At 41.6% G+C, this 26,948-nt stretch overlaps 1 protein-coding gene across 1 annotated transcript in view; it reads left to right on the top strand.

Annotated features, from left to right (window-relative positions):
- Positions 1 to 642: 642 nt before the first annotated feature.
- nr3c2 (nuclear receptor subfamily 3, group C, member 2) overlaps positions 643 to 26,948 on the top strand; it is a 407,529-nt gene continuing 381,223 nt past the window's right edge. The window contains exons 1-2 of the mRNA XM_055158161.1: positions 643 to 1,146; positions 2,514 to 4,271. Coding sequence (XP_055014136.1) covers positions 2,533 to 4,271 — 1,739 coding nt within the window. The 5' untranslated portion in view covers positions 643 to 1,146; positions 2,514 to 2,532. The remainder of the gene's footprint in view (positions 1,147 to 2,513; positions 4,272 to 26,948) is intronic.

Here is a 26,948-nt window from a genome sequence, read left to right as displayed (position 1 = left end):
AAGAGACATACATTGTTATTTGTTTAGGTAAAATCCAAATAAAGCTGCTTAAAATGACCAAAACGCAAAGAAAATGTGACCACACTGACTCACACGTTGGTCAGTTTTCCTTCATTACGCACACGTTTCAGAGATTTATTCTGAACAATACCAAAACAACGGGGACGTGCCAGTTTTTTATTTCCAAAAATCTGTTCAAAATCTGGTTTGCAATGGAGAAAAGTGCTTCAAACCATCACGGAATTGTTCAGTACGCGTCAGTAAGTTGGAACGCCGCTCGAAAGTCCAGATAATACGTGACCTAATTTTATTCTAATCTTTACGAGCTCGAAAACGGGGACGCGTACGGGGCAAAAAATAAAAAAATGAGACTTGTTTCACGCGTAAACACTTGTAAACGAAACGAAAAAACGTCAGGAGGATGGGAGAGCTCGCGTGCGTAAAAAAAGTGTTAAAATAAAAAGTTCCGGAGGGGAAAGCGTCGCCGTCTCCGAATGACCGGCTTTGAACCACCGAGCGCTGAGTCGGCTGCCCTATTTCCAGAGTCTACCTGCGCCCAAGAGCCCCTCCTCCCTCCCTCCCTTCCTCCCTCTCCTCCTCCTCCTCCTCCTCCTCACCCAGGCTCGGAGTTTGTGTTGTGCACTCGTTGCAGTAGGAGGTGCGCGGATGACGTTTCCCCGCACTCCTTTTAGTTTGTTTTAGACTCTTATCCCGATTTTTTTTGGGGGGGGAACCTCCAGGACCCCCCCTCCACCACCGTCCACCCTCCACCCTCCACCCCCCTCGCAGCCACCGGAGCTCGCGGAGAGAGACACACGCCGTCCGGACATAATGTGAGCTCGCCCGCCCCGCCGCTCGTCGCCAGAGCCGTCGCTGTGGTTCGTCCTGTCAAAAAAAGAAGAGGCAGAGAGAAGGGGGGGACTACAGTGAGAATACGCAGTAGGCTCCACTTCTATCCGGTGTGTGTCGAGCTGTCAAACTGAGAACTATGCCTCGCGGAGCTTGAGGAGAGTAGACCGAAGGGGGGACGTTTCGTTGCGAATTTACCCACTTTGCCGTTTCGCCTCGGCTCTTTTTTGTCCTTCTGGATTATCGCTGCCCAGCAACACAGCCACCTGACAACCCTGGATGTCGTAATTAAGGAAGGTAAGCTGAGGACAGGGCTCAACATTTAGCTCAACGTGCTCTAGATTTTTCGCGTGAACTGTTTTTGCATCGCGTGTGCACCCGGGTTCTTTCTCCTTCTCCTTCTCCTTCGCTTCTTCGTTACGCGTCACGTTCGGGATAACTTTCACGCGGGACCGTTAGTCTCGTGCATGCTCCCCTAATAAGTTGACGCGTGCAAATCAAAGTTGGGCTTAACTTGGAGTGGTGGTGGTGGTGGTGTTGGGGAGGAGGAGGGGGGGGGAGTTATTTTACGCGCAAAAAAAAATAAATAAAAATGACACGGCAACGAACGATGCAGACGTCGCCTACACCCCGCGTTATCGTCACAAAAGCGCACGGTGCATTCTTCTCCCAGCCCCGTTCATTTCACACACCGGAGTACGTAAAGAAAGAAAAAAAAAAAAAAAAAAAAAAGTCACGGCACCAGTTCGCGTCCAAAAATGGAGAGAAAGAAGTGCAGATTTCGAGGCTGTGTGTCCTACAGAAGCCGGACGGGCACAGTGCGGGAGGAAGAGAGGAGAGAGAGAACACGGGCTGAGGGTCGGTTCGTGCGCAATAGTTGTCACGTTTTGCACATTTGCTCGAACCCCGTGCGTGCTCGTGTGAGAATATTATAGGCAAACACGCCCCATTAAAGCAAATACTGGGTTTATTTTTTTTTTTTTTTGCACACAGTTGTCCGGGAAATGCAGGGGCAGTTGCTGAAACAAGCCCCGGACTCTTACAGTCGCGTTACAGCCTTAAATTCAAAGATGACCCACTTGTTTATTCAAATGTTTTCCTCATGACATCGCTGCTTCAGCCTTTAAAACAAAATCTGAACTTGTGTCGCAGCTATGTTATGGCTGCAAGAGCTGTAACTATTGAATGACAGCTGCCGGGCCAATCCGTGACAGGGCACAGCAGGTTGGTGGAACTCGGTCTCCTCTGGCCAATGGGCGCGCAGAGGAGGCGGGGCTCGGTGCGCGCAGCTCAAAGAGCGTCATTGACATGAATTAACCCGTTCCCACCTCCCTCTCCAACCTGTGTGTGTGCGTGTCCTCCTGGTCAGGTTAGAAAAGGAGAGGAAACTGTACAGAAAAGAAAGACAGACTCAAACAGTGAGAATAAAAGAGCTTCTCTGTGTTGAGTCGACAGTCAAACAGTCGAATAGTGCAGATGTGATTTAAAAAACTGTATTCACACACACTCATGTTCACGTTAATCAGGCTAATTAAAATCTGTCATTGTCTATACGTGTTATTTAAAAACACACACAAATGAAAACAACAGCGATGTATAATAAAGTATGTAATTAGATTGCTTTAAAAACAGTTCTAATAGTTTTTATTTTCTTGTTCCTTCAGGGCTCTCAGTGAACCAGTGATGGAGACCAAACGATACCAAAGTTACTTCGATGGGAATGACACAGAGAACAAATGGCCCCAGGTCCCGAGCTCCACAGATTTCTGCTGCAGCTCAGAGGACTCAGGTCTGACCGCCGGAGACATCCTGATGGACATCGTGAACGTGAGCTGTCCCTCCGGAAGTCCAGCTCCCGACTGCAAAGACAACGCAAAGAAGCAGGAGCCGGTGCGCCGCCTCAGCCAGAACCAGCCATTTGTTCACCCACACTTCAACAACTCTCTTCATGGTCATAAGCAGGAAATGGACTCCAAGGAGCTTTCCAAAACTGTTGCTGAGTCTATGGGCCTCTACATGAACGCTGCCAGGGAGGCAGACTTTGCTTTTAGCCAGCACGGGGGCAGTACCAGCCCTGGGAAGCTGTTCCCGGTGTGTGGGCGTTCTCTGGACGAGAAGCAGAGTGGAGCCACTAAAAACCCCAAGTTAGCGGCGTTTGGGTTCCAGCCGCCCTGCTCCGCCCACACGGCGGGCTCAGGGACACCGGTCAGCTCTGGCCCTCTGCTGGGCTCCTCTGTGTGCTGCAGCCCTCAGACCTCCAGCTCCATGTCCAGCCCCGGGGGCAGCAACAACATGGTGTCCTCCACCACCAGCCCCCCTGTGTGCTTCGGACCCCCGTGTTCGGCGGTCAGCAGTCCGGCCAGTCAGACGTCCTGCGCCCAGAGCGTGGCCCACATCAAGCGCAGGAACTCAGCCACATGTAGCCCAGTGGAGTCCAGCACCGTGGGGTCCCCCCCTCTCACCAGCCCCATGAACGTCATGAGGTCCCCCATCTCCAGCCCTCAGAGCATGAGCAGCGCCTGCAGCGTCTCCTGCAACATGAGGTCCTCTGTGTCCAGTCCCACCAGCACGGCCAACTGCAGCACCCTACAGCAGTCCATGTCCAGTCCACCCTCAGCGGGCCTGCCCGGGAGCAGCCCCCACCAGCCGCCCTCCGCGGGCTTTGAGCCCAGTCCAGTGAGCGCTCTGGGGCTGGTGCAGAACGACCACAGCCCGGATACAGCCTCTCTCTCTCAGGACGTGGACTTCAAGAACTTTGAGTTCCCCAAAGTGGAGATGGTTGGTGGGGAGGTTTTTAACGTGGGCTTAGACCAGATGGGCATGGTGAAGTACATCAAGAACGAGCCTGGCACTGACTTCAGGAGCATGTGTCTGGGAGGCTCCAAGTGTAATTCAAACAGTGCCCCGTTCATCACCCAGATTAAGACCGAACCCAACAAAGACGAGGACTGTATGAACCAGCCGCCCTACAGTGAGCAGTCCCAGTCCATGGGTCTGTTCCCCGCGGCCGAGACCACCTATCTGTCTCTGAGGAATAACATCGACGAGTACAGTCTCTCTGGGATCTTAGGCCCCCCTGTGTCGTCCATGAACGGCAACTACGAGTCTGACGTGTTCTCCAGCAGCGTCCTGTCCAAAGGGGTTAAGCAGGAGGCCAATGACGGCAGCTATTACCCGGAGAGCACCGGCATGCCCTCGTCCGCCATTGTGGGAGTTAATTCCGGCGGACACTCATTCCATTACCAGATTGGAGCACAAGGAACAATGTCTTTCACGCGCCACGACGTGAGGGACCAGTCAAACCCGCTGTTGAATCTGATTTCTCCGGTTTCTGCGTTAATGGAGTCTTGGAAAACTCGCCCGGGCATATCCCAGGGGGCGCTGGCGGTCAGAGGAGATGGATACCCGGACCCCATGTCAAGGTAAGATTTTTACGATGAGCAGTGTTTGGTTGAAAGCGGATTTTGATTCACGTCATGGCAAAAAAAAAGTCGTAACTTGTGGCCTTTCGAGATTTGCACAGGAGCAATAATTTTGGTTTGTTTTGGTTTGTCTTTTTAAGAATTCACAATATAACTTTAAAGGTGCACTGCGTAACATTTCAGTTGTGGGTTAATTGACTTTTTGTTTCTATAGATTTGTCATTTCTCTGCTTCAAATGTTCCACAATATGACTTTAAACAGCTATACTTTACATTTATTCAATTACAAGTGGTTTTAAAGCTCAAAAATACCTCAAAAAACTACTTTCTGGCTAAGAGCGGCGTCGCCTCTCCGCAGATCTGACCCATATCTTCGTCTAGTTTGGTTTCCTCGAAGCTCGAAAGGTTTAATGCCACACTGCGAAACATTCCGGACAAAGCAGTAACACCTCTAAGTAGAAAAGCGTTTCTTTCAGGCCTCTCACGGTAACAAATGTCAAAGAATGATTTATCGCAGAGAAATCGGAGAAATACAACGATAAACAATGATATTAAATCGACTTTACGCCGCTGACACGACAACAATGACGCAGGATTATCCCGGTAAACCGTTTTTCAAAAGGCGGTGTCATTAAAAGGCCCGAGCTACTACAAATAAACGACGAAACTGTGAAAGGAGCAGGGTTTTATTACGATCTAACTGGTTCCTGTTCCTTTTGTCGCTTTGCAGGTGGCTGGAACATGTTAATTGTCAGGTTTTTTATTGTTCTTTTTAAATTTATGACAACGAAATAGTAAATGCAGGAGCCATAAATCAAAAAATAGAAAAATTACGAGCTGATGATGGTGTAGAAGTTCGTTTTTCAACCTTCCAGAGCTCAAATCTTGTCGTTTTATCGCAGTATTCCCAAAGAAAATGTGTAAATATTGAAAGATCGACAGAAATGATCGTGATAGACCTGCTTAAAGCTCCACTACGTAACTTTTCTAGGCTTTACACTAACCTGTGTGTCTCCATGGAGATGCTAATTGCTTTGTCTCGAATGTTTCGTAGCGTGACATTAAACTATATCCGTGCAACATTATTAAAATCGTGTGTTTCCGTTGCTCAAAAATACAAGAATTCCTGATGCGTTTATGGGCGCCTCTCCACAGATCTGACCTGTAATGCGGCGTGGAAAGGTTTAATTCACACCGTGGAACATTCTAGACGAAGCAGCAGCACAGGAAAGCAGGAAAGCAGGCGGGAAATGTTACGCAGTGCACTTTAAAGAAGCAAAAAACGCACGTGTGTTTGGAATTACGTGGATTATTTACAGCGTTTTCGGATTTGTTTGCAAAAAAACAAAAATAAAAAAGCGGGTTGTCTCGTTTTAATGCTTCGTTTTGTCTTCCGTCGGGACAGAGAGAGGTGATTTTCTCGCTACAGCTCCCTTTGCCCAGGAGATGTTGGGTGTTTGCTTTGAGAAGTGCAAAATAATAGCAGGAGTCGGGCTTGGGAAAGGCAGCGGGAGACTGGCTCACAATACAGGAATTTAAGGAACGGGAATCCACCGAGCCATTGTTTCAGAGGCGAAGTTTGCTCACATTTACCGTAGCTGAAAGAAGTCAGACGTTGCTTGCTGACGTTTTAGTCGTGTACGATGATAAAAATAGTAATAATAATATCAGTAAAGGTGGCAAAGGTTTCTCTATAAAACTCTGGACAAATGCCAAAGAGAAAAGATGTGTTGTTGTTGTTGTTTTTTAGCAGGAGTTTAAAGTGACTGTGCAGTTTTAACGTCTAAATTTAATGTTTTTTTGAAAATAATTGAGCATTTGTGTAAGATAGAACTTGTGTAAGAAAAGACAGATCTGTGTAAGAGAAGCTTTATTTGTCCCACGATGGGGAAAATCCACTGTTATGACGGAGAGTTAGAGAAGTAAGAGAAAAGAAATTGGCACTCAAAAATCAAGATAAATAAATATTAGAAAATAAGACTTAAACACAACACTGTGCAAGTATGTTATAAAATTAAAAGTAAAATGAATACAAAATAAATTCTACTGAAAATAAAATGATAAAATAAAACAACAAATGAATTTAATAAAAATAAATGATGTTTAAAAAATCTATAAAATAAATTGAATACAAATAAATGTATTAAAAAATATATTCTGTAAAAAATAAAATGATAAAATAAAAACAAAAATAAATTCTTTACAAATAAATTATATATAAAAATAAATTAAATATAAATATATTAAATAAAGCTAAAATAAATAAAAAATAAATTCTATAAAAATAAATCCTATGAAAAAAATCTATAAAAATAAATTCAATAGAAATAAATGCTATAAAAAAATAAAATGATAAAATAAAACATAAAATAAAATAAATAAAAAAATAAATTATTTAAAAATAAATTCTATAAAAATATATTAAACAAAACAAAAATAAATAATAAATAAATTCTATAAATATTTAATAAAAAATAGAATAAAAAAATAATTCTATAAAAATAAATCCTATGAAAATAATATGATAAATGTACATTAAATAAAAAATAAAATAAAATAAAAAGAAACAATAAAATAAAGGGCAACTGTATTTTGTACACTGAGTGACTCGAGTGTTTTACACATGAGATGACTCTTATTACGTAACAGTGTTGACCTGATTACACTTGAGTCCGTTTACAGCAGCAGGGGCAATAGTGTGAAAGTACTAATTATTTTATTACGTCCTGTGATTATGTTTCTATTTATAAATCTACAGTAAAAGTTTGTGTTGTAAATTGAGCAAAGGTTCCTACAGATATCGATAGAGGTTATTAGTAAACGTGAAGCACTAAAAAAATAAACAATAAATAAATAAATACACAGATTCATCGTTGTTCAAACTTAAAGACAGCGTATTTAAATTTTGTTTTTTACTTCTTTGGGATATTAACTATTAACACGTCGCATATTTACCTTTTATTGTTTAGTTTTAACATGATTTATAAGTTTAATTTTGGAAACTCTGAATCTCCTATCTCCTTGCTCACCTTGCTAAGTCGCTCCCCCTTCAGAGCACCGTCACGATCGCTATTAAATCTGCACGTCGCGTCAGGTTTGTGAAGTTGTCGCGTTCGGTTTTGTGCGTTTATGGAGAACTGTCGCGCGAGGTGACGAAGGGAACGACGTTACAACATTTGAAATCTAAAAAAAAAGCGCTTTTGCATAATACCCCCCCCCCCCCCCCCGCTTTAACAAACACACAAAATCTATAAAAAGTCGCGAGCCAATCTGGCAGTGTAACTTTGACACAGCTGTGCGGCCAAACACACACACACACACACACACACACACGGAGCTGCCCAGTTACACAAATCAGCCTCTGCGGGATTAAAGCTTCATTAATCACGGCGGTTCTACAGTAAAGCGAGTCGTTATGAATCAGAAATACACAACAAATAAAATATGAAAAGATTATTGCTCTGGAAACACTGGTCATGTTTTTTTACAAGCGGCGTTTTACGAGGCGCTGCAGGACAAACGCTAAACAAAGACACGTGAACGACTTCCTGCGCCGCTTAAATGGAAAAGATAAGGAGACGGAGATGGAGAGAAGGAGACGGAGAGAAGAGAGAGAGAGATGGAAGGAGAGAAGAAGAGGGGGAGAGGAAGAGAGCGAGGGGGGATAGATAGTGAGAGAGAGAGAAGAGAAGGAGGGTGAAAAGAGAGGAAACAGAGAGGAAGGAGAGCGAGAGAGAGAGAGAGAGGGAGAGAAACAGAGAGAGAGATAGAGAGAGAGAGAGAGAGAGAGAGAGAGATGAGAGAGGAGAGAGAGAGAGAGGGAGAGAGAAACAGATAGAGAGAGAGAGAGAGAGGAGGGAGAGAAACAGATAGAGAGGGAGAGAGAGAAACAGATAGAGAGGGAGAGAAACAGATAGAGAGAGGGAGAGAAACAGATAGAGAGGAGGGAGAGAGAGAAACAGAGAGAGGAGAGAGAGAGATAGAGAGGAGGGAGAGAAAGAGATAGAGAGGAGGGGAGAGAGAAACAGATAGAGAGGGAGAGAAACAGATAGAGAGGAGGGAGAGAAAGAGACAGATAGAGAGGAGGGAGAGAAACAGATAGAGAGAGAGAGAGAGAGAAACAGATAGAGAGGGAGAGAAACAGATAGAGAGGAGAGAGAGAGAGAAACAGATAGAGAGGGAGAGAGAGGAGGGAGAGAAACAGATAGAGAGAGAGAGAGGAGAGAGAGAAGAGGAGAGGGAAAGAGAGAAGGGGGGTGAAGAGAGAGGGAGAGGAGGAGAGGGAGAGAGACAGAAAGAAACCGATGGAGAGGAAGGAGAGAGTGAGAGAGAGGAAGGAAAGAGAGAGGGAAATAGATAGAGAGGAGGGAGAGAAAGAGAAACAGAGGAAGGAGAGAGAGAAACAGACAGACAAGAGGGGGAGAGAGAGAGAAGAGAAACGGAGAGAGGAAGGGAGATAGAAGAGAGAGTGACAAAGAAAGGGAGAGACAGATGGAGGAAGAGAGAGAGAGACAGTGAGAGAGGAGGGAGAGAAAGAAAGACACAGAGGGAGAGAGAAGAGAGAGAAACAGAGAGAGAGAGGAGGGAGAGAAACAGGAAGGGAGATAAAAGAGAGAGTGACAAAGAGGGAGAGAGAAATGGAGACAGAGAGAGAGAGAGAGAGACAGGAAACAAGGAAAGAGAGGGAGACAAAGAGAGAGAGAGGAGAGAGTGATACAGAGAAAAAACAGAGAGAGAGGAGGCAGAGAGAGATGGAGAGAGAGAGAGAGAGACAGCGATGTAGAGAGACACAGAAAGACAGAGACAAAGAGAGAGACAGAGAGAAAGAGAGAGACAGAGAGAGAGAGACAGAGAGAGACAAAGAGAGAGACAGAGAGAGACAAGAGAGAGAGACAAAGAGAGAGACAGAGAGAGAGAGAGAAGAGAGAGACAGAGAGAGAGACAGAGAGAGAGACAGAGAGAGAGACAGAGAGAGAGAGAGAGAGAGAGAGAGACAGAGAGAGAGACAAAGAGAGAGACAGAGAGAGAGAGAGACAGAGAGAGAGAGAGAGAGAGAGAGAGAGACAGCGATGTAGAGAGACACAGAAAGACAGAGACAGAGAGAGAAAGAGAGAGACAAAGAGAGAGACAGAGAGAGAGACAGAGAGAGAGAGAGAGACAAAGAGAGAGACAGAGAGAGAGACAGAGAGAGAAATGGACAAAGAGAAACAGAGAGAGAGAGACAGCGATGTAGAGAGACACAGAAAGACAGAGACAAGGAAAGAGAGGGAGAAAAAGAGGGAGACAAAGAGAGAGACAGAGAGAGAGAGAGAAACAAACGCCGTAAAACGATGCTGCGCCGCTTTGACGTCACCTTTTTTTTTTTTTTTTATAATTTGTAATTTATTCAGTGCTTTTTTGTCCACATACATCATAATATACATATTCTTTTTCTTTTTTTTTTTCCCACACACAAACTCCAAAAAAAAATAAAAAAATAAATCCTCCAAAAAACCAAAAAAACAAAAACAAAAAAAAGCAATAAATAATAAGTTAGTAACTTAAAAAAAAAAAAAAAAAAGGGAGGCAGTCAGGTTACAGTACATTTTAGAATATACATTTTCAGGATTTCAGTAGTTGTTTTTTTTTTTCTTTTTCCCCCTAAACAGAAAACCACTGAAATCCTTTACATTTTGCATTACACTTACTCCTCACTTCATACAATTTAACTTTCTCCACCACTGTCACAGTTAACATAGTTCAAATTTGCTTTCCATTTGTTTTTTTTTTTGGCTAAAATTCGATCTGACATATTAAATGACGTCACCATGACAACGCCAGGGTCAATACCGGAGGCCCGACGTTTTCCAGAATCACAGGACGGACGTTTTATTGGACGCACGAGTTTACGCGATTACATTTGTTTAAAAAAAAGGGAGATTTCTGCGATATCGCCGCGTCACGCTCGAGCTGCTGAGTTATTTCTATTACATAAGTGCTTTTGTTTTTGCCCTTTGTACTTTAATTCACGTAATTCTCCTCGGGAATTAATGGAGATTTTGGTTTTATTTATTTTTTATCCTCGCGCTGTTATTGCGGTATTAACGATTAAAGAACCCGTGAGCTTTAAATCGCGTCGTTACCTCATCAAAAACACACCCGGACGCTTGAGGAATGATTTATTTTTAGTCCGTCTACATCTCCAAAGCTCAAAATGCTCCGGTCCACCTTGCGATGTCACGAAGAAGTAGTTTTCAATTACGTTTTAACTTAAATTCAGCAGAGGTTTGGTCATTCCAGGGCTGATATCGAGCGGAGTAACGTTCAGACTGCAGGGCTTAATGCGCAAATCGGATTTTTTGGCGAGGTCGTTCACGTTTCCGATTAAATGCGACTTGTTTGTGATCTCCAGTGTGAACTTTAAACGGCCCAAAAGTGTCCCGCAAGTCGATCGAAGTCGCCTAAACGTTGGGCTCGACTTCCAAAATCCGGTCCAGTTCTTGGTCAAATGGACAGATTATAACAACGTCCACGGCCGCTTCGTTTGTTTGAGTCTTTATCCTCCTCGTTTTTGACTCGCAGGATCTTTATTTTCTGTTGAGGTTAGAGTCAGGAGCGTCTGTAGTCGCGCTCGGACATTTCTTTGACTCCAATTTCGCCTGAATACAGCGAAATCCATGTATCGTTCGTTTATTTGTTTTTCACTGAGACCAGGACTTGAGACCAGGACCAGACCGGGACTGAGACTGGGGACTGGGACTGAGACCAGGACTGAGACCGGGAACAGGACGAGGACTGAGACCAGGACTGGGACTGAGACCGGGAACAGGACGAGGACTGAGACCAGGACTGGGACTGAGACCGGGAACAGGACGAGGACTGAGACCAGGACTGGGAACAGGACGAGGACTGAGACCAGGACCGGGAACAGGACGAGGACTGAGACCGGGACTGGGAACAGGACTGAGACCTGGAACAGGACGAGGACTGAGACCAGGACTGGGAACAGGACGAGGACTGAGACCAGGACTGGGAACAGGACTGAGACCGGGAACAGGACGAGGACTGAGACCGGGACTGGGAACAGGACTGAGACCGGGAACAGGACGAGGACTGAGACCGGGACTGGGAACAGGACTGAGACCGGGAACAGGACGAGGACTGAGACCGGGACTGGGAACAGGACTGAGACCGGGAACAGGACGAGGACTGAGACCGGGACTGGGAACAGGACTGAGACCGGGAACAGGACGAGGACTGAGACCGGGACTGGGAACAGGACTGAGACTGAGACTGGGACTGGGACCAGACCAGAACTGAGACCAGGACTGAGACCCGGACTGAGACCAGGATTGAGACCAGGACTGAGACCGGGAACCGGGACCGGGACCGGGACCGGGACCGGGACCGAAGACCGGGATCGAAACCAGGACGAGAACGGGACTGAAAATGGTTTAGTATTAGTTTAGTCCTGTTTTAGTCCTGTTTTAGTCCCGGTTCAGTCCTGGTTCAGTCCTGGTTCAGTCCAGCATCGCAGTTTAAGTCACGGAAACGGGAAATGGTTGTTATCTGTTTTTTTCCATTTTTCATTTAAACACAAAATCGAAAACTGAAAAAATCATTATCTGTTTTTTCATTTTGGCTTCGGAGACACATAACTTTCCCTCCGTTGACTAAACTCCGAGCCTGACGTGTAGGTTCAGACTGAAGTCGCATGTCAAAAGATCAGATATGTATCGGTTTCAGGAGCAAATATCCAAGTGTCCTGAGTCGCATTTGAAAAAAATGGGATCTGTGTCGTTCAGACTGTCATTAAAAGATCAGCTACAGGTCACAAAGGGAAGAAAAAATCAGATTTGGGTCACTTCAGGCTGCAGTCTGAACGTACCTGAATGATCATAATGGAGGTGTGTGGAGTTTAAAAACACAGTGGAGCACTTCTTTCCTGTATAGCGACATGACATGTTTTCACTTTGAGAGAAAACACAACTCCAGGTCTGTTTGTGACGAGGAAACTTTACAACACAGATCAGAAAATAGCATCATATGGGCCTTTTAAGCTCTTGGATTTTAACTTTTTGCAAAGATTGATACTCATTAAATGTTAGAAAAGCGACATTTTAATTAAATCGCTTTTTTTTTTTTTTTTTTTTATCGTGTCATACTCGAATAGTCGGCGAAAATCGAGGGCGTGGGAAAAGCTCTTGAAGCGATTACGTATCTGTACGGATCTGACTAAAACCGAAACTGTGCAGTCAGAACGAAAACCGAAACTAGTTTTAATGCAGAAAAACGAACCAGGAAACACTGTATTATAACACAGACTCAACTTGTGAATCATGAGTTTAATCTGATTTTTATTGTTATAAAACGAAAAAAAAAAAAAAACACCAAAACTTCAGCGAAATCACTCACGAACTTCTCCTTTCTTCTGTTTTCTCATATAAACCTTTATAATCGATTTATATTCGATTATTTGACTAATACAGATGTTGGTTGTAAAAAGTTCTCACACTGGAATCGCTCTGTTCCACCTTGTGATGTCATCATGTGGTAATACAGGAAGGAAGTGCTCCACTGTGTTTTTAAACTCCACACACCTTCACTAGAATCATTTGGAGGATTTCAGGCCTGGAATTGCCGATCTCCACTGAAATTAAGTTAAAAGAAGCTGGTAACTTGTCTGGAATGTTTCGCAGTGTGGCATTAAACCTTTCTATCTTCACGGAGACCAAACCAGACAGAAGTTACAGGTCAGATCTGTGGTGAGGCGACCCGCTCACAGTCATGTGTCTGTTTTTATAGGTATTTTTGAGCTGTTAAACAACCTGTGATCGAATGAATGTAAAGTAGAACTGTTTAATGTCACACTGTGGAACATTCCAGACATCTCCATAGAAACAAGCAGGTGATGGGACCCTCCTGATATGATCTTGTCTTTGCATCAAGATCCCCTGTTTGCATTTTGAGCTTTGGAGATGTAGACAGACTTTTAGGGTTGGGTATCGTGAAGAAGTTGTCGATACGATACGATATATTTCAAATCAGTTCTACATGGTTCAGTAAAAAACAAAGGCTTTTAAATCATGCTGTGATAATTAAAGCTTTTATTAAACCACTAAGTTTGTGCAAAGTAAAAAAAAAAAAACCCAAACAAAACAACAAAAAAGACATTTTACTCATTAAACAGTGAAAAATATCTCACAGTAAGTTTCCTTTCTCAAACTAAACAAGCAACACAACTGTAGCTCTTTCACAAAATAATTTAGTAAAATAAACCAAAAAAAAATACTCTTGGTGATATATCGATACAGCAGCCCACGATATCGAAACTGTATCATTAAATGAAAAGATACGATTAATAGGGGTGTGTAAAAATATTGAAATATCAATATATCGTATCGTTTAATGTGATCATACAGTATCGATATCATGGGTTGCTGTAGCGATATATCGCCAAGAGTATTTTTTTGGTTTATTTTACTAAATGATTTTGTTACAGCTGCAGTTTTGTTGCTTGTTTAGGCGAAGGAAACTCGTTTATGCGACACATTTGACATTTTCACTGTTTTTAGTGTCACAGACATGATTTAGCCTTTATTTTTATTGAACCATATCGATATTGATTTGAAGTATATCGCATTAAATCGAAACTGCACTGTATCAAGATATGTATCGTGTCTTGGCCTATGTATCGAGATATGTATCGTATCGTGGCCTATGTATCAAGGTATGTATCGTATTGTGGCCTAAGTATCGAGATATGTATCGTATCGTGGCCTATGTATCGAGATATTTATCGTATTGTGGCCTATGTATCGAGATATGTATCGTATCGTGGCCTATTTATCGAGATATTTATCGTATTGTGGCCTATGTATCGAGATATTTATCGTATTGTGGCCTAAGCATCGAGATATGTATCGTATCGTGGCCTATTTATCGAGATATTTATCGTATCGTGGCCTATGTATCAAGATATGTATCGTATCGTGGCCTATGTATAAAAGTATGCATCTTATCGTAGCCTATGTATCGAGATATGTATCGTATCATGACATGCGTATCGAGATATGTATCGTACTGTGGCCTATGTATCGAAGTATGTATCGTATCATGGCCTATGTATCGAAGTATGTATCGTATCGTGGCCTATGTATCGAAGTATGTATCGTATCGTGGCCTATGTATCGAAGTATGTATCGTATCGTGGCCTATGTTTCGTATCGGCGACTTCTGAATGACACCCAGCCCTAACGATATATCGATATTTCAATATTTTTGCACACACCTGTAGACTAATAACTCAAACACGTGTGAATGAAACAAAACAAAACACATCTCCAGGTTTGTTTTTGAGGAGGTAACGACTTTATATCACCACTTAAACCTCACAAAAGAATCATTTTTGTGTTTATATGTCGCATTTTTAACATTTGCGGACTCCAACATGTCACTAAATAGTCGTAACTTCCTCCTGAACCGACCTCGTCTTTGCTTCGAGATCCCGCGCGGGGCTGTGATGTGATTATCCTCCCCGTGTTTTCCCTCCTTCTCCGTTTGACGTATTATTTGGCGGGTCCAGGTGGCAGGTTTCGGTGGCGAGCGCGCGGCGTAACAAGGCCCGGAGCTTTAAGCAGCCTGATACAGCGCGTTGCCGTGGCGCCGACCCATATGGCAGCAGCCAAAGTGATGTTGACGGGATCAGTGCCACCTTGGTCCTAATGAGATCCAGCTTAGCCCTAAAGTCAGACAGGATGACAGGGAGAGGTGGACCGTGGCAGCGGGCCAGGCAGCTGGGAAAACACTCTGCTCAAACACCACACTACATGCAATTAACACACACACTGTACACACACACACACTGTACACACACTGTACACACACACACATGTACGCTGGGGCTGTCAGACTGGAAATAAGATAATAATCGATGAAAAAAACTGTATCGTTATCGTAATAATTAGTATATTGACTGCTGACTTCAGTATGTGAAACCTGGAACTATATTTTTTGGGGGCCATTTTTTATTGTGTGTGCATTTTTTTTACATATTTGATCAGATTTGAGCTGTAGAAAGTTGAATTTTGAACTTGTATAACCTATTTTAGACTTAAACTAATGTAAAGTTGCATTATTGCAGTTTTTACAGTATTAAAAAACTAAACACAAAACAATAATTCCTATATCGACTGTGTGATACTGGGAGATTTTTGGTTCTTTTTTTACATATTTGATCAGATTTGAGCTGTAGAAAGTTGGATTATGAAGAAGAAAGAAACTAACTAAGTAACTACAGAAACTAAATACAAAATAATAATTCTTATATCGACTCATCATGCATTTTATTTGTAATACTGGGAGTTTTTTGGTTCTTTTTTACTTATTTGATCAAATATGTGCTTTAGAAAGCTGAATTATGAACATATTTGACCTATTTTAGACTTAAACTAATGTAAACTGTGTATTTTTACAGTATTTACAGTATTAAGACACAGAAACTAAATACAAAATAATAATTCATACATCGACTCATCATGCATTTTCTTTGTGATACTGGGAGATTTTTGGTTCTTTTTTTGACTATTTGATCAGATTTGAGCTGTAGAAGGTTGAATTATAAATTTGTATGACCTATTTTAGACTTAAACTAATGTAAACGGTGCATTATTGCAGTATTTACAGTATTCAGAAACTAAGTTAGTAACTACAGAAACAAAATGATAATTCCGATATTGATTCATGCATTTTCTTTGTGATACTGGGAGATTTTTGGTTCTTTTTTAGCTTTATAATAAAATATCGAGTGGAATTCTGAATTTCTATGGCTCATTTTACTAAATAACTGTGTATGCAACTCATGTTTTATTGAAGATTTAGAACATATTTTAGGGGATAATTCTGATTTAAGCAGTATATTGATCCGGTGCTTCAACATTTGTTATCGTGATAGGCACACTGGGGCTGTCAGACTGGAAATAAGATAATAATCGATGAAAAAAACTGTATCGTTATCGTAATAATTAGTATATTGACTGACTTCAGTATGTGAAACCTGGAACTATATTTTTTGGGGGGTCATTTTTTATTATGTGTGCATTTTCTTTGTGATACTGGAAGATTTTTGGTTCTTTTTTTTACATATTTGATCAGATTTGAGCTGTAGAAAGTTGGATTATGAAGAAGAAAGAAACTAACTAAGTAACTACAGAAACTAAATACAAAATAATAATTCCTATATCGACTCATCATGCATTTTCTTTGTAATACTGGGAGTTTTTTTTTTACTTATTTGATCAATTATGAGCTGTAGAAGTCTTAATTTTGAACTTTTCTTTTAGACTTAAACTACTGTAAAGTTGCATTATTACAGTATTTACAGTATTAAGAAACTAAATACAGAAACTAAATACAAAATAATAATTCCAACATTAACTCCTCATGCATTTTCTTTGTACATTTACTTTTTGCCTGTTATTATAGAATAGAAATATTTACTTTTTGTGTTATATCTATGTATTTAAGTTTTTTATTTATGTTCTTTGTATTACTGTCCGAATAAAAATTCATTCATTCATTCATTCATTCATACTGCTGTGAGATGGTTTTTGGTTCTTTTTTTTTGGCTGTTTGGCCTATTTTAGATTTAAACTAATGTAAACAGTGTATTTTTACAGTATTTACAGTATTAAGACACAGAAACTAAATACAAAATAATAATTCATACATCGACTCATCGTGCATTTTATTTGTGACACTGGGAGAGTTTTGGTTCTGTTTTTTACATATTTGATCAGATTTGAGCTGTAGATAGTTGGATTATGAGCATGTTTGACCTATTTTAAACTTATTTTAGACTATTTTAGACTGCATTACATAATTGCAGGATTATTAAAATTAAGAAACTAACTACAGAAACTAAATACAAAATAATAATTTGTATATCGTCTCGAGATTTTTGGTTCTTTTTTAGCTTTGGAATTCTGAATTTCTATTTCTCCTTTTACTCAATAACTATGAAAGCCGCTCATGTTTTTAACTATATTGTACATGTAAAACATTTTTTAGGGGACATTAAAACACTTTTTATAATTCTGATTTATATTTTTGGGGGGTCGGTATTTATTGTGTGTGCATTTTCTTTGCACTGCTGGGAGATTTTTGGTTCTTTTTTACTTATTTGATCAGACTTGAGCTGTAGAAAGTTGAATTATGAACTTAAGAAACTAACTAAGTATTAAGAAACTAAATACAAAATAATAATAATTCCTGTATCGACTCATCATACATTTTCTTTGTAATACTTTGGTTCTTTTTTTGGCTATTTGTTCAGATTTGAGCTGTAGAAGGTTGAATTATGAACTTATTTGACCTATTTTAGACTTAAACTAATGTAAACAGTGTATTTTTGCAGTATTTACAGTATTAAGACACAGAAACTAAATACAAAATAATAATTCATACATCGACTCATTGTGCATTTTATTTGATACTGGGAGATTTTTGGTTCTTTTTTGGTTATTTGATCAGATTTGAGCTGTAGAAGTTTGAAGAATAAACTTGTATGACCTATTTTAGACTTAAACTAGTGTAAAAGGTGCATTATTTACAGTATTAAAAAACTAACTACAGAAACTAATTACAAAATAGTAATTCCAACATCAGCTCCTCATGCATTTTCTTTGCACTGCTGGGAATTTTTTTTGTTCTTTTTTTGGTTATTTAATAAGAATTGAGTTGTAGAAGGTTGAATTATGAACTTATTTGACCTATTTTAGATTTAAACTAATGTAAATGATACACTACATTATTGCTGTTTTTACAGAAACTAAGTAACTACAGAAAGTAAATACAAAATAATAATTCCTATATCGACTCATCATGCGTTTTATTTGTAATACTAGGAGATATTTGGTTCTTTTTTACTTATTTGATCAAATATGTGCTTTAGAAAGCTGAATTATGAACTTATTTGACCTATTTTAGACTTAAACTAATGTAAACTGTGTATTTTTACAGTATTTACAGTATTAAGACACAGAAACTAAATACAAAATAATAATTCATACATCGACTCATCATGCATTTTATTTGTGATACTGGGAGATTTTTGGTTATTTTTTTGACTATTTGATCAGATTTGAGCTGGAGAAGGTTGAATTATGATTTTATTTGACCTATTTTAAACTTAAACTAATGTAAAGTTGCATTATTGCAGTATTTACAGTATTAAGAAACTAACTAAAATAATAATTTGTTTATCGTTTCATCATACATGTAGATTTTTAGTTCTGTTTTTGGATATTTGATCAGATTTGAGCTGTAGAAGGTTGAATTATGAACTTATTTGACCTATTTTAGACTTAAACTAATGTAAACAGTGCATTACATTATTGCAGTATTTACAGTATTCAGAAACTGTCTGTCAAAACTACTGGAAATATGATAATAATCGATGAGAAAACCAATGTCGTACTCGTAATACTTAGTATATCACCTTACTGTTCAGTATATGAAACCTGGAACAATATTTTTGGGGGGGGTCAGTATTTATGTATTTATTTATTTATTTATTGTGTGTAAATTTTCTTTGCCCTTTTGGGAGATTTTTGTTTTCTTTTTTTGGATATTTGATAGAAGATTTGAGCTGTAGAAAGATGAATTATGAACTTGTTAAGAAGTATTAAGAAACTAAGTAACTACAGGAACTAAGTACAAAATAATTATTCCTACATCGACTTCTCATGCATTTTCTTTGTAATACTGGGAGTTTTTTGGTTGTTTTTTTACTTATTTGATCAAATATGAGCTGTACAAAGTTGAATTTTGAACTTGTATGACATATTTTAGACTTAAACTAATGTAAAGTTGCATTATTGCAGTATTTTCAGGGTTAAGAAACTAACTACAGAAGCTGAATACAAAACAGTAATTCTAACATCAACTCCTCATGCATTTTCTTTGTGCTACTGGAAGAAATTTGGTTCTTTTTTGACTATTTGATCAGATTTGAGCTGTAGAAAGCTAAACTATGAACTTATTTGACCTATTTTAGACATAAACTTATGTAAACAGTGCATTTTTGCAGTATTTACAGTAGCAAGAAACCAACTACAGAAACTAAATTCAACATAATAATTCCTACATTGACTCATCATGCATTTTCTTTGTAATACTGGGAGATTTTTGGTTCTTCTTTTTACTTATTTGATCAGAATTGAGCTGTAGAAGGTTATGAACTTGTTTGACCTATTTTAGACTATTTTTAGACTATTTTAAGCTGCATTACATTATTCTAATATTTACAAGAAACTAACTACAGAAACTAAATACAAAATATTACTTCCAACATCAGCTCCTCATGCATTTTCTTTGTAATACTGGGAGATTTTTCTGAGCTGTAAAACCAACTGTACCGTATTTTTCGGACTTTAAGTCGCATCGGCCAAAAAAATGCGTAACGAAGAAGGAAAAAAACATATATAAGTCGCACTTTTTGGGGAAATGTATTTGATAAAATCAGAGAACAGGAACTGACATTTCATTTCAAAAGACAAGTTGTAGTAAAAACAACAGAAGAGAGAAAACAACAGACTGTTAACGTCACATATGATTTGCTGTAGAGAAAGCAAAGACGAGGAAATCTTCACATAAGAAAACAAGAAAGTCCAGACTTTACTAAACTGTATTAAAAATATTATTGATAGAAGAAGAGGAGACAGGGTCTGCGCAGCATGATTAGTCCTGTTAAATCCTGGTTTAGACCTGGTTTAGTCTTGGTTTAGACCTGGTTTTAGACCTGGTTTACCTGGTTTCTGGTTTAGACCTGGTTTTAGACCTGGTTTGGACCTGGTTTGGGACCTGGTTTTAGACCTGGTTTTAGACCTGGTTTTGGACCTGGTTTGGGACCTGGTTTTAGACCTGGACCTGGTTTTAGACCTGGTTTTAGACCTGGTTTTGGACCTGGTTTTAGACCTGGTTTTTAGAGACCTGGTTTTAGACCTGGTTTGGACCTGGTTTTAGACCTGGTTTGGTTTTAGACCTGGTTTTAGACCTGGTTTTAGACCTGGTTTTGGACCTGGTTTTAGACCTGGTTTTAGACCTGGTTTTAGACCTGGTTTTAGACCTGGTTTTAGACCACCTGGTTTTAGACCTGGTTTTAGACCTGGTTTTAGACCTGGTTTTAGACCTGGTTTTAGACCTGGTTTGGACCTGGTTTTAGACCTGGTTTGGACCTGGTTTTAGACCTGGTTTTAGACCTGGTTTTAGACCTGGTTTGGACCTGGTTTAGACCTGGTTTTAGACCTGGTTTTAGACCTGGTTTGGACCTGGTTTTAGACCTGGTTTAGACCTGGTTTAGACCTGGTTTTAGACCTGGTTTTAGACCTGGTTTTAGACCTGGTTTGGACCTGGTTTTAGACCTGGTTTGGACCTGGTTTTAGACCTGGTTTGGACCTGGTTTTAGACCTGGTTTAGACCTGGTTTGGACCTGGTTTTAGACCTGGTTTAGACCTGGTTTGGACCTGGTTTAGACCTGATTTAGACCTGGTTTGGACCTGATTTAGTGTCCGGCAATGAATGGAATTGCCAGGAAGAAAAAACAGAAAAGGGATATAGCCTAAATGTGAAAACAGAAAAATACCGCCGTGTAATCAATTTACTTTAACAAAGTAACTGTAATCCAATTACCACTCATTAAAAACAGTAACTGTAACTGAATACAGTTACTCATCATTTGTACTCTGATTACATAACTCTGGTACATGTAATCTGTTACTCCCCGACACTGCACACAAGACTAGAACCTCTCGCCGCTTCAGTCTGAAAATGTTAATTTATAAGTCGCGAGAAACACCCAAACCATGAAAAAAAGTGCGACTTATAGACTAAAAAATACGGTAATTGAATAAACGTGAGCTCAGACATTTATTCAAACAAGCAGGTGTTGGACCCCATCCCAAAACTCCCAGAGCTTTAAGTTCAAGTCTGATCTTCTTGGAAGTGTCCTGAGCGCCGGGGGCCGTCAGCGCGCTGGTGATGCCTAATATCACATCGGCACAAAACTGTTACATAATCGTTAAAAAAGCAGCACTAAAACTGTGTGATCCTCTGCAGCCTCGGATGACGGCGCGCGAAGCCCCGCAGCTCCCCCTCCTCGCTTTTGGTTTCCTCTCAAAACGCTTTTAATTAAAATGGCCGCCCGTCTCTGAGCAGGAATTATTCGGAGCTAAAATGTTTAACCTGCAATTCAGCCGAGACGGAGATAAACCCGAATCCCTCTTGTTTTTTTATTATATTTTTTTTATTTATATGGGTCAATCAGATCGCTTCTCCTCCCCGTATAAAAACAAAACAAAAAAACAAAAACCTGTATCTGAATTCTTCCGTTTGACGTGATGATAACGCGACCTACATTAGAGTCTGGATTACGTTCGAAATCTCCAAATCTCTTTTCACCTATTGAGGCCATGTTTGCGTTGCTCTGCTCGTGTCCAGATAAATATTTTCTTAACACACTTTTACTGTTCTGTTCTGTTCTGTTCTGTTTTGTGTTCAGACGATAACTCGGGACAGACACACTCGCGTTTACGGTAGAAAAATATGGGATTTGTTTTGTTTTAAGGGGTTGTGTTACCGTCGGAAACATTCCTGGAGGTGTGTTTTGTTTCATTTTCGCATGTTCGACGCACAAACCCTGCAGATTTAAGATCCAAACGCCTTCATCCGTGTGTCGTTCGTTTGTTTTTCAAAATAAAACCAAAAAAATAAGAAAATGAAAAAAAAAAAAAAAAAACAACGAGAGAAAACAGATAATGATTTGTTTTTTAAGTTTTTGATTTTGTGTTTAAATGAAAAATGGAAAAAAAAAAAAAAAGGTTCAAGGACGTTTCCAGTTTACGTGACTTAAACTTTGATATCGGACTGAACCAGGACTGAACCAGGTCTAAACCAAGACTGAACCAGGTCTAACCAGGTCTAAACCAAGACTGAACAGGTCTAAACCAAGACTGAACCAGGTCTAAACCAGGTCTAAACCAGACTGAACCAGGTCTGACTAACCAGGACTGAACCAGGACTACCAGGCTAAACCAGGTCTAAACCAGGTCTAAACCAGGTCTAAACCAGGACTGAACCAGGTCTAAACCAGGACTGAACCAGGACTGAACCAGGACTGAACCAGGACTGAACTGTTCTCAGTCCTGGTCTGGTCTTGGCCTCAGTCCCGGTCTCAGTCCCAGTCTGGTCCCGGTCTCAGTCCTGGTCTCAGTCCCGGTCTGGTCCCAATCTGGTCCCGGTCTCAGTCCCGGCCTCAGTCAAGACTAGGGCAAGACATATTTTGCTCAGGTTTATGGAAAAGAGAGGGAGAATGGTGTAGACTGGTCTAAACCAGGTCTAAACCAGGTCTAAACCAAGGTCTAAACCAGGTCTAAACCAGGTCTAAACCAGGTCTAAACCAGGTCTAAACCAGGTCTAAACCAGGTCTAAAAAAGGACTAAACAGGTCTAAACCAGGTCTAAACCAGTCTAAACCAGGTCTAAACCAGGTCTAAACCAGGTCTAAACCAGGTCTAAACCAGGTCTAAACCAGGACTAAAACCAGGTCTAAACAGGTCTAACCAGGTCTAAACCAGGTCTAAACCAGGACTAAAACTAAACAGGTCTAAACCAGGTCTAAACCAGGTCTAAACCAGGACTAAACCAGGACTAAACCAGGTCTAAACCAGGACTAAACCAGGTCTAAACCAGGTCTAAACCAGGACTAAACCAGGACTAAACCAGGTCTAAACCAGGTCTAAACAAGAAGTTATTTATTTTGCGCTGGGGTAGGACATATTTTTCTCAAATACGTGGAAAAGAGAAGGAAAATGGAGTGGACTGGTCAAACCAGGTCTAAACCAGGTCTAAACCAGGTCTAAACCAGGTCTAAACCAGGTCTATCCAATATGTAAACCAAGGTCTCACTCAAGTCTAACCCAGGACTAAAGCAGGAGTTATTCATTCACCTCCGGCTCTGGACACATGTCTGTCAGGTTCATGGAGACGGGAGGGAGGCTGGTGCTGACTGGACTGTGGCCAACTCCCAATGTTCTGCGCTGGGATGAGAAGGCGTCCTCCAGGGAGCGCGCTGATCACACTGTAATTGTATGTTCCTCCGCTAAATTAATGAATGGAAATGATTTGATTAATTCAGAGACTGTTGGGTACTAATGTCCAATTACGTCCCCACGCCGGGCCTGCACGTGGGCTCCTGGTGGGCAGAGCGGGCAGAGCGGGCAGAGCGGGCAGAGCGGGCAGAGCGGGCAGCTGCGGGCAGAGCGGGCAGAGCGGGCAGCTGCGGGCAGAGCGGGCAGCTGTGGGCAGCTGCGGGCAAGAGCGGGCAGAGCGGGCAGAGCGGGCAGCTGTGGGCAGAGCGGGCAGAGCGGGCAGAGCGGGCAGCTGCGGGGCCAGAGCGGGCAGAGCGGCAGAGCGGGCAGAGCGGGCAGTGGGCAGGGCAGAGCGGGCAGCTGGGCAGAGCGGGCAGAGCGGGCAGAGCGGGCAGAGCGGGCAGCTTGCGGGCAGAGCGGGCAGAGCGGGCAGCTGCGGGCAGAGCGGGCAGAGCGGGCAGAGCGGGCAGCTGCGGGCAGAGCGGGCAGAGCGGGCAGCTGCGGGCAGAGCGGGCAGAGCGGGCAGATGCGGGCAGAGCGGGCAGAGCGGGCAGCTGCGGGTCCGGAGACGCGTTACCACGAAGAAGGAGGGAGAAAGAAAAAAAGACGAGGAGGAGGTGTCTGCTCCGACTAAAGTGTAAATATTATTATTATCCGAAGGTGCGTGGCGTAACTTTTCTGGGGGAGGGTCCGTCTGAAGCCGTTCCCCGTCCAGATGCTGCTGCTCGGCCTGGAATGTTCCGCAGTGTGACTTTAAACAGATCTGCTGTACGTTTGTTCGCTTGCAGGTGGGTTTGGAGCTTAAAGATACATGATGAAAAACAGGGGGATTCTGGCTGTGGGCCGCGTCGCCTCTCCGCAGATCTGACCTGTAACTTGGTCTGGTTTGGGCTCCATGGAGATAGGAAGGTTTAATGCCGTACTGTGGGACATTCCAGACCTGGTTTAGACCTGGTTTAGTCCTGGTTTAGACCTGGTTTAGTCCTGGTTTAGTCCTGGTTGAGTCCTGGATTAGACCTGGTTTAGTCCTGGTTTAGTCCTGGTTTAGATCCTGTTTTAGACCTGGTTTAGATCTGGTTTAGACCTGTTTTAGACCTGGTTTAGTCCTGGTTTAGACCTGGTTTAGACCTGTTTTAGTCCTGGTTTAGTCCTGGTTTAGACCCTGTTTTAGACCTGGTTTAGACCTGGTTTAGTCCTGGTTTAGACCTGGTTTAGTCCTAGTTTAGACCTGGTTTAGACCTGGTTTAGTCCTGGTTTAGTCCTGTTTTTAGACCTTGTTTAGACCCTGTTTTAGACCTGGTTTAGATCTGGTTTAGACCTGTTTTAGACCTGGTTTAGATCTGGTTTAGACCCTGTTTTAGACCTGGTTTAGATCTGGTTTAGACCCTGTTTTAGACCTGGTTTATATCTGGTTTAGACCCTGTTTTAGACCTGGTTTAGATCTGGTTTAGACCCTGTTTTTGACCTGTTTATAGACCTGGTTGAGTCCTGGTTGAGTCCTGGTTTAATCCTGGTTTAGACCTGGTTTAGATCTGTTTTAGGCCTGTTTTAGTCCTGGTTGAGTCCTGGTTAAGACCTGGTTTAATCCTGGTTTAGTCCTGGTTTAGACCTTTTTTAGTCTGCAGTATTCTCAATCTGTTGTCAAATATTGTGTATCTTCAAGGGGGGAGCTAAAATTTCTTTCATTTGGTGCATTTTTTTTTTTGTGTGTGTAAATTTTTAGACAGTTTTTCAGCCAAATCCGAGGTCGGGAAGGCGGCTGATTTCATCTGGACGAACCCTGAACCAAAGACTCTCCTAACTCCACGTTCTGTGACACTTTGGACAATATTCCCGTTATTCCCGTTATTGTTGCGTCCTTCGTCCACACCTTCCCCAGTCCGGCTTGGGACCGTGTAATTGCGTAACCGCCTGACATCCGTGAACTTTCCCTTTGTGAATGAATCTCTTATTTTCACGGAGAGGAAACGATAGCCTCCGGAGGGACGCGTAAACCGTCACAAACTGCGCCTTTCGGAGGCCATTGTTGTGCACAAGAGCAGCGATGTTAAAGAGATCTCCACGTCTTTGCTCCGCTCCCACGCACGAAACACCCACCGGACACGCTCCATACCGCATTTCCACTGCCGTAAAGCAACGTCAGATGCTTGTTTCTATGGATACGTCATTGCTCTGCCAGGAATGTTCCACAGTGTGACATTAAACAGCTCGACTTTACATTTATTCAGTCACAAGCTCAGAAAAATGGCTAGAAAAACTGGGATTCTGGCTGTGAGCGGCGTCGCCTCTCCACAGATCTGACCTGTAACTTGGTCTAGTTTGGGTTACGTGAAGATACAAAGGTTTAATGCCCAATTGTGGAACATTCCAGGCAAAGGCACAACATCTCTATGGAGAAATGATTCACTTCTTTGACCTCGTTTGTGTAAATTTTTCTCGTTTTTTTAAATGTTTAAGCAGCAGTGATGGAAGGTAACGCGGCATGGTTAAGTCCTGACTAAATCCTGGTTTAGTCCTGGTTTAGTCCTGTTTTTAGACCTGGTTTTAGACCTGGTTTTAATCCTGGTTTTAGACCTGGTTTTAGACCTGGTTTTAGACCTGGTTTAATCCTGGTTTAGTCCTGATTTAGTCTTTGTTTAGTCCTGGTTTAGACCTGGTTTAGACCTGATTTAGTCTTTGTTTAGTCCTGGTTTAGACTTTGTTTAGTCCTGGTTTAGACTTGGTTTAGTCCTGGTTTAGACCTGTTTTTAGTCCTGGTTTAGACTTGGTTTAGTCCTGGTTTAGACTTGGTTTAGACCTGGTTTAGACCTGATTTAGTCTTTGTTTAGTCCTGGTTTAGACTTTGTTTAGTCCTGGTTTAGACTGTGTTTAGTCCTGGTTTAGACTTGGTTTAGACCTGGTTTAGACCTGGTTTAGACCTGATTTAGTCTTTGTTTAGTCCTAGTTTAGACTTGGTTTAGTCCTGGTTTAGACCTGTTTTTAGTCCTGGTTTAGACTTGGTTTAGACCTGGTTTAGTCCTGGTTTAGACTTGGTTTAGTCCTGGTTTAGACTTGGTTTAGTCCTGGTTTAGACTTGGTTTAGTCCTGGTTTAGACCTGTTTTAGTCCTGTTTTAGTCCTGGTTTAGACCTGGTTTAGTCTTTGTTTAGTCCTGGTTTAGTCCTGGTTTAGACTTGGTTTAGTCCTGGTTTAGACCTGGTTTAGTCCTGGTTTAGACCTGGTTTAGACCTGATTTAGTCTTTGTTTAGTCCTGGTTTAGACTTTGTTTAGTCCTGGTTTAGTCTTTGTTTAGTCCTGGTTTAGACTTGGTTTCGACCTGGTTTAGACTTTGTTTAGTCCTGGTTTAGACTTGGTTTAGTCCTGGTTTAGACTTGGTTTAGTCCTGGTTTAGACTTGGTTTAGACTTGGTTTAGACTTGGTTTAGACCTGGTTTAGACTTGGTTTAGACTTGGTTTAGACTTGGTTTAGTCCTGGTTTAGACTTGGTTTAGTCCTGGTTTAGACTTGGTTTAGTCCTGGTTTAGACCTGGTTTAGACCTGTTTTTAGACTTCGGTC

This window comes from Boleophthalmus pectinirostris, unplaced genomic scaffold (genome assembly GCF_026225935.1).
Source record: "Boleophthalmus pectinirostris isolate CB_2022bp ecotype Guang Dong unplaced genomic scaffold, ASM2622593v1 HiC_scaffold_22, whole genome shotgun sequence".
Taxonomy (NCBI): Eukaryota; Metazoa; Chordata; class Actinopteri; order Gobiiformes; family Gobiidae; genus Boleophthalmus; species Boleophthalmus pectinirostris.
This window is presented reverse-complemented; position numbering and strand designations above follow the sequence as displayed.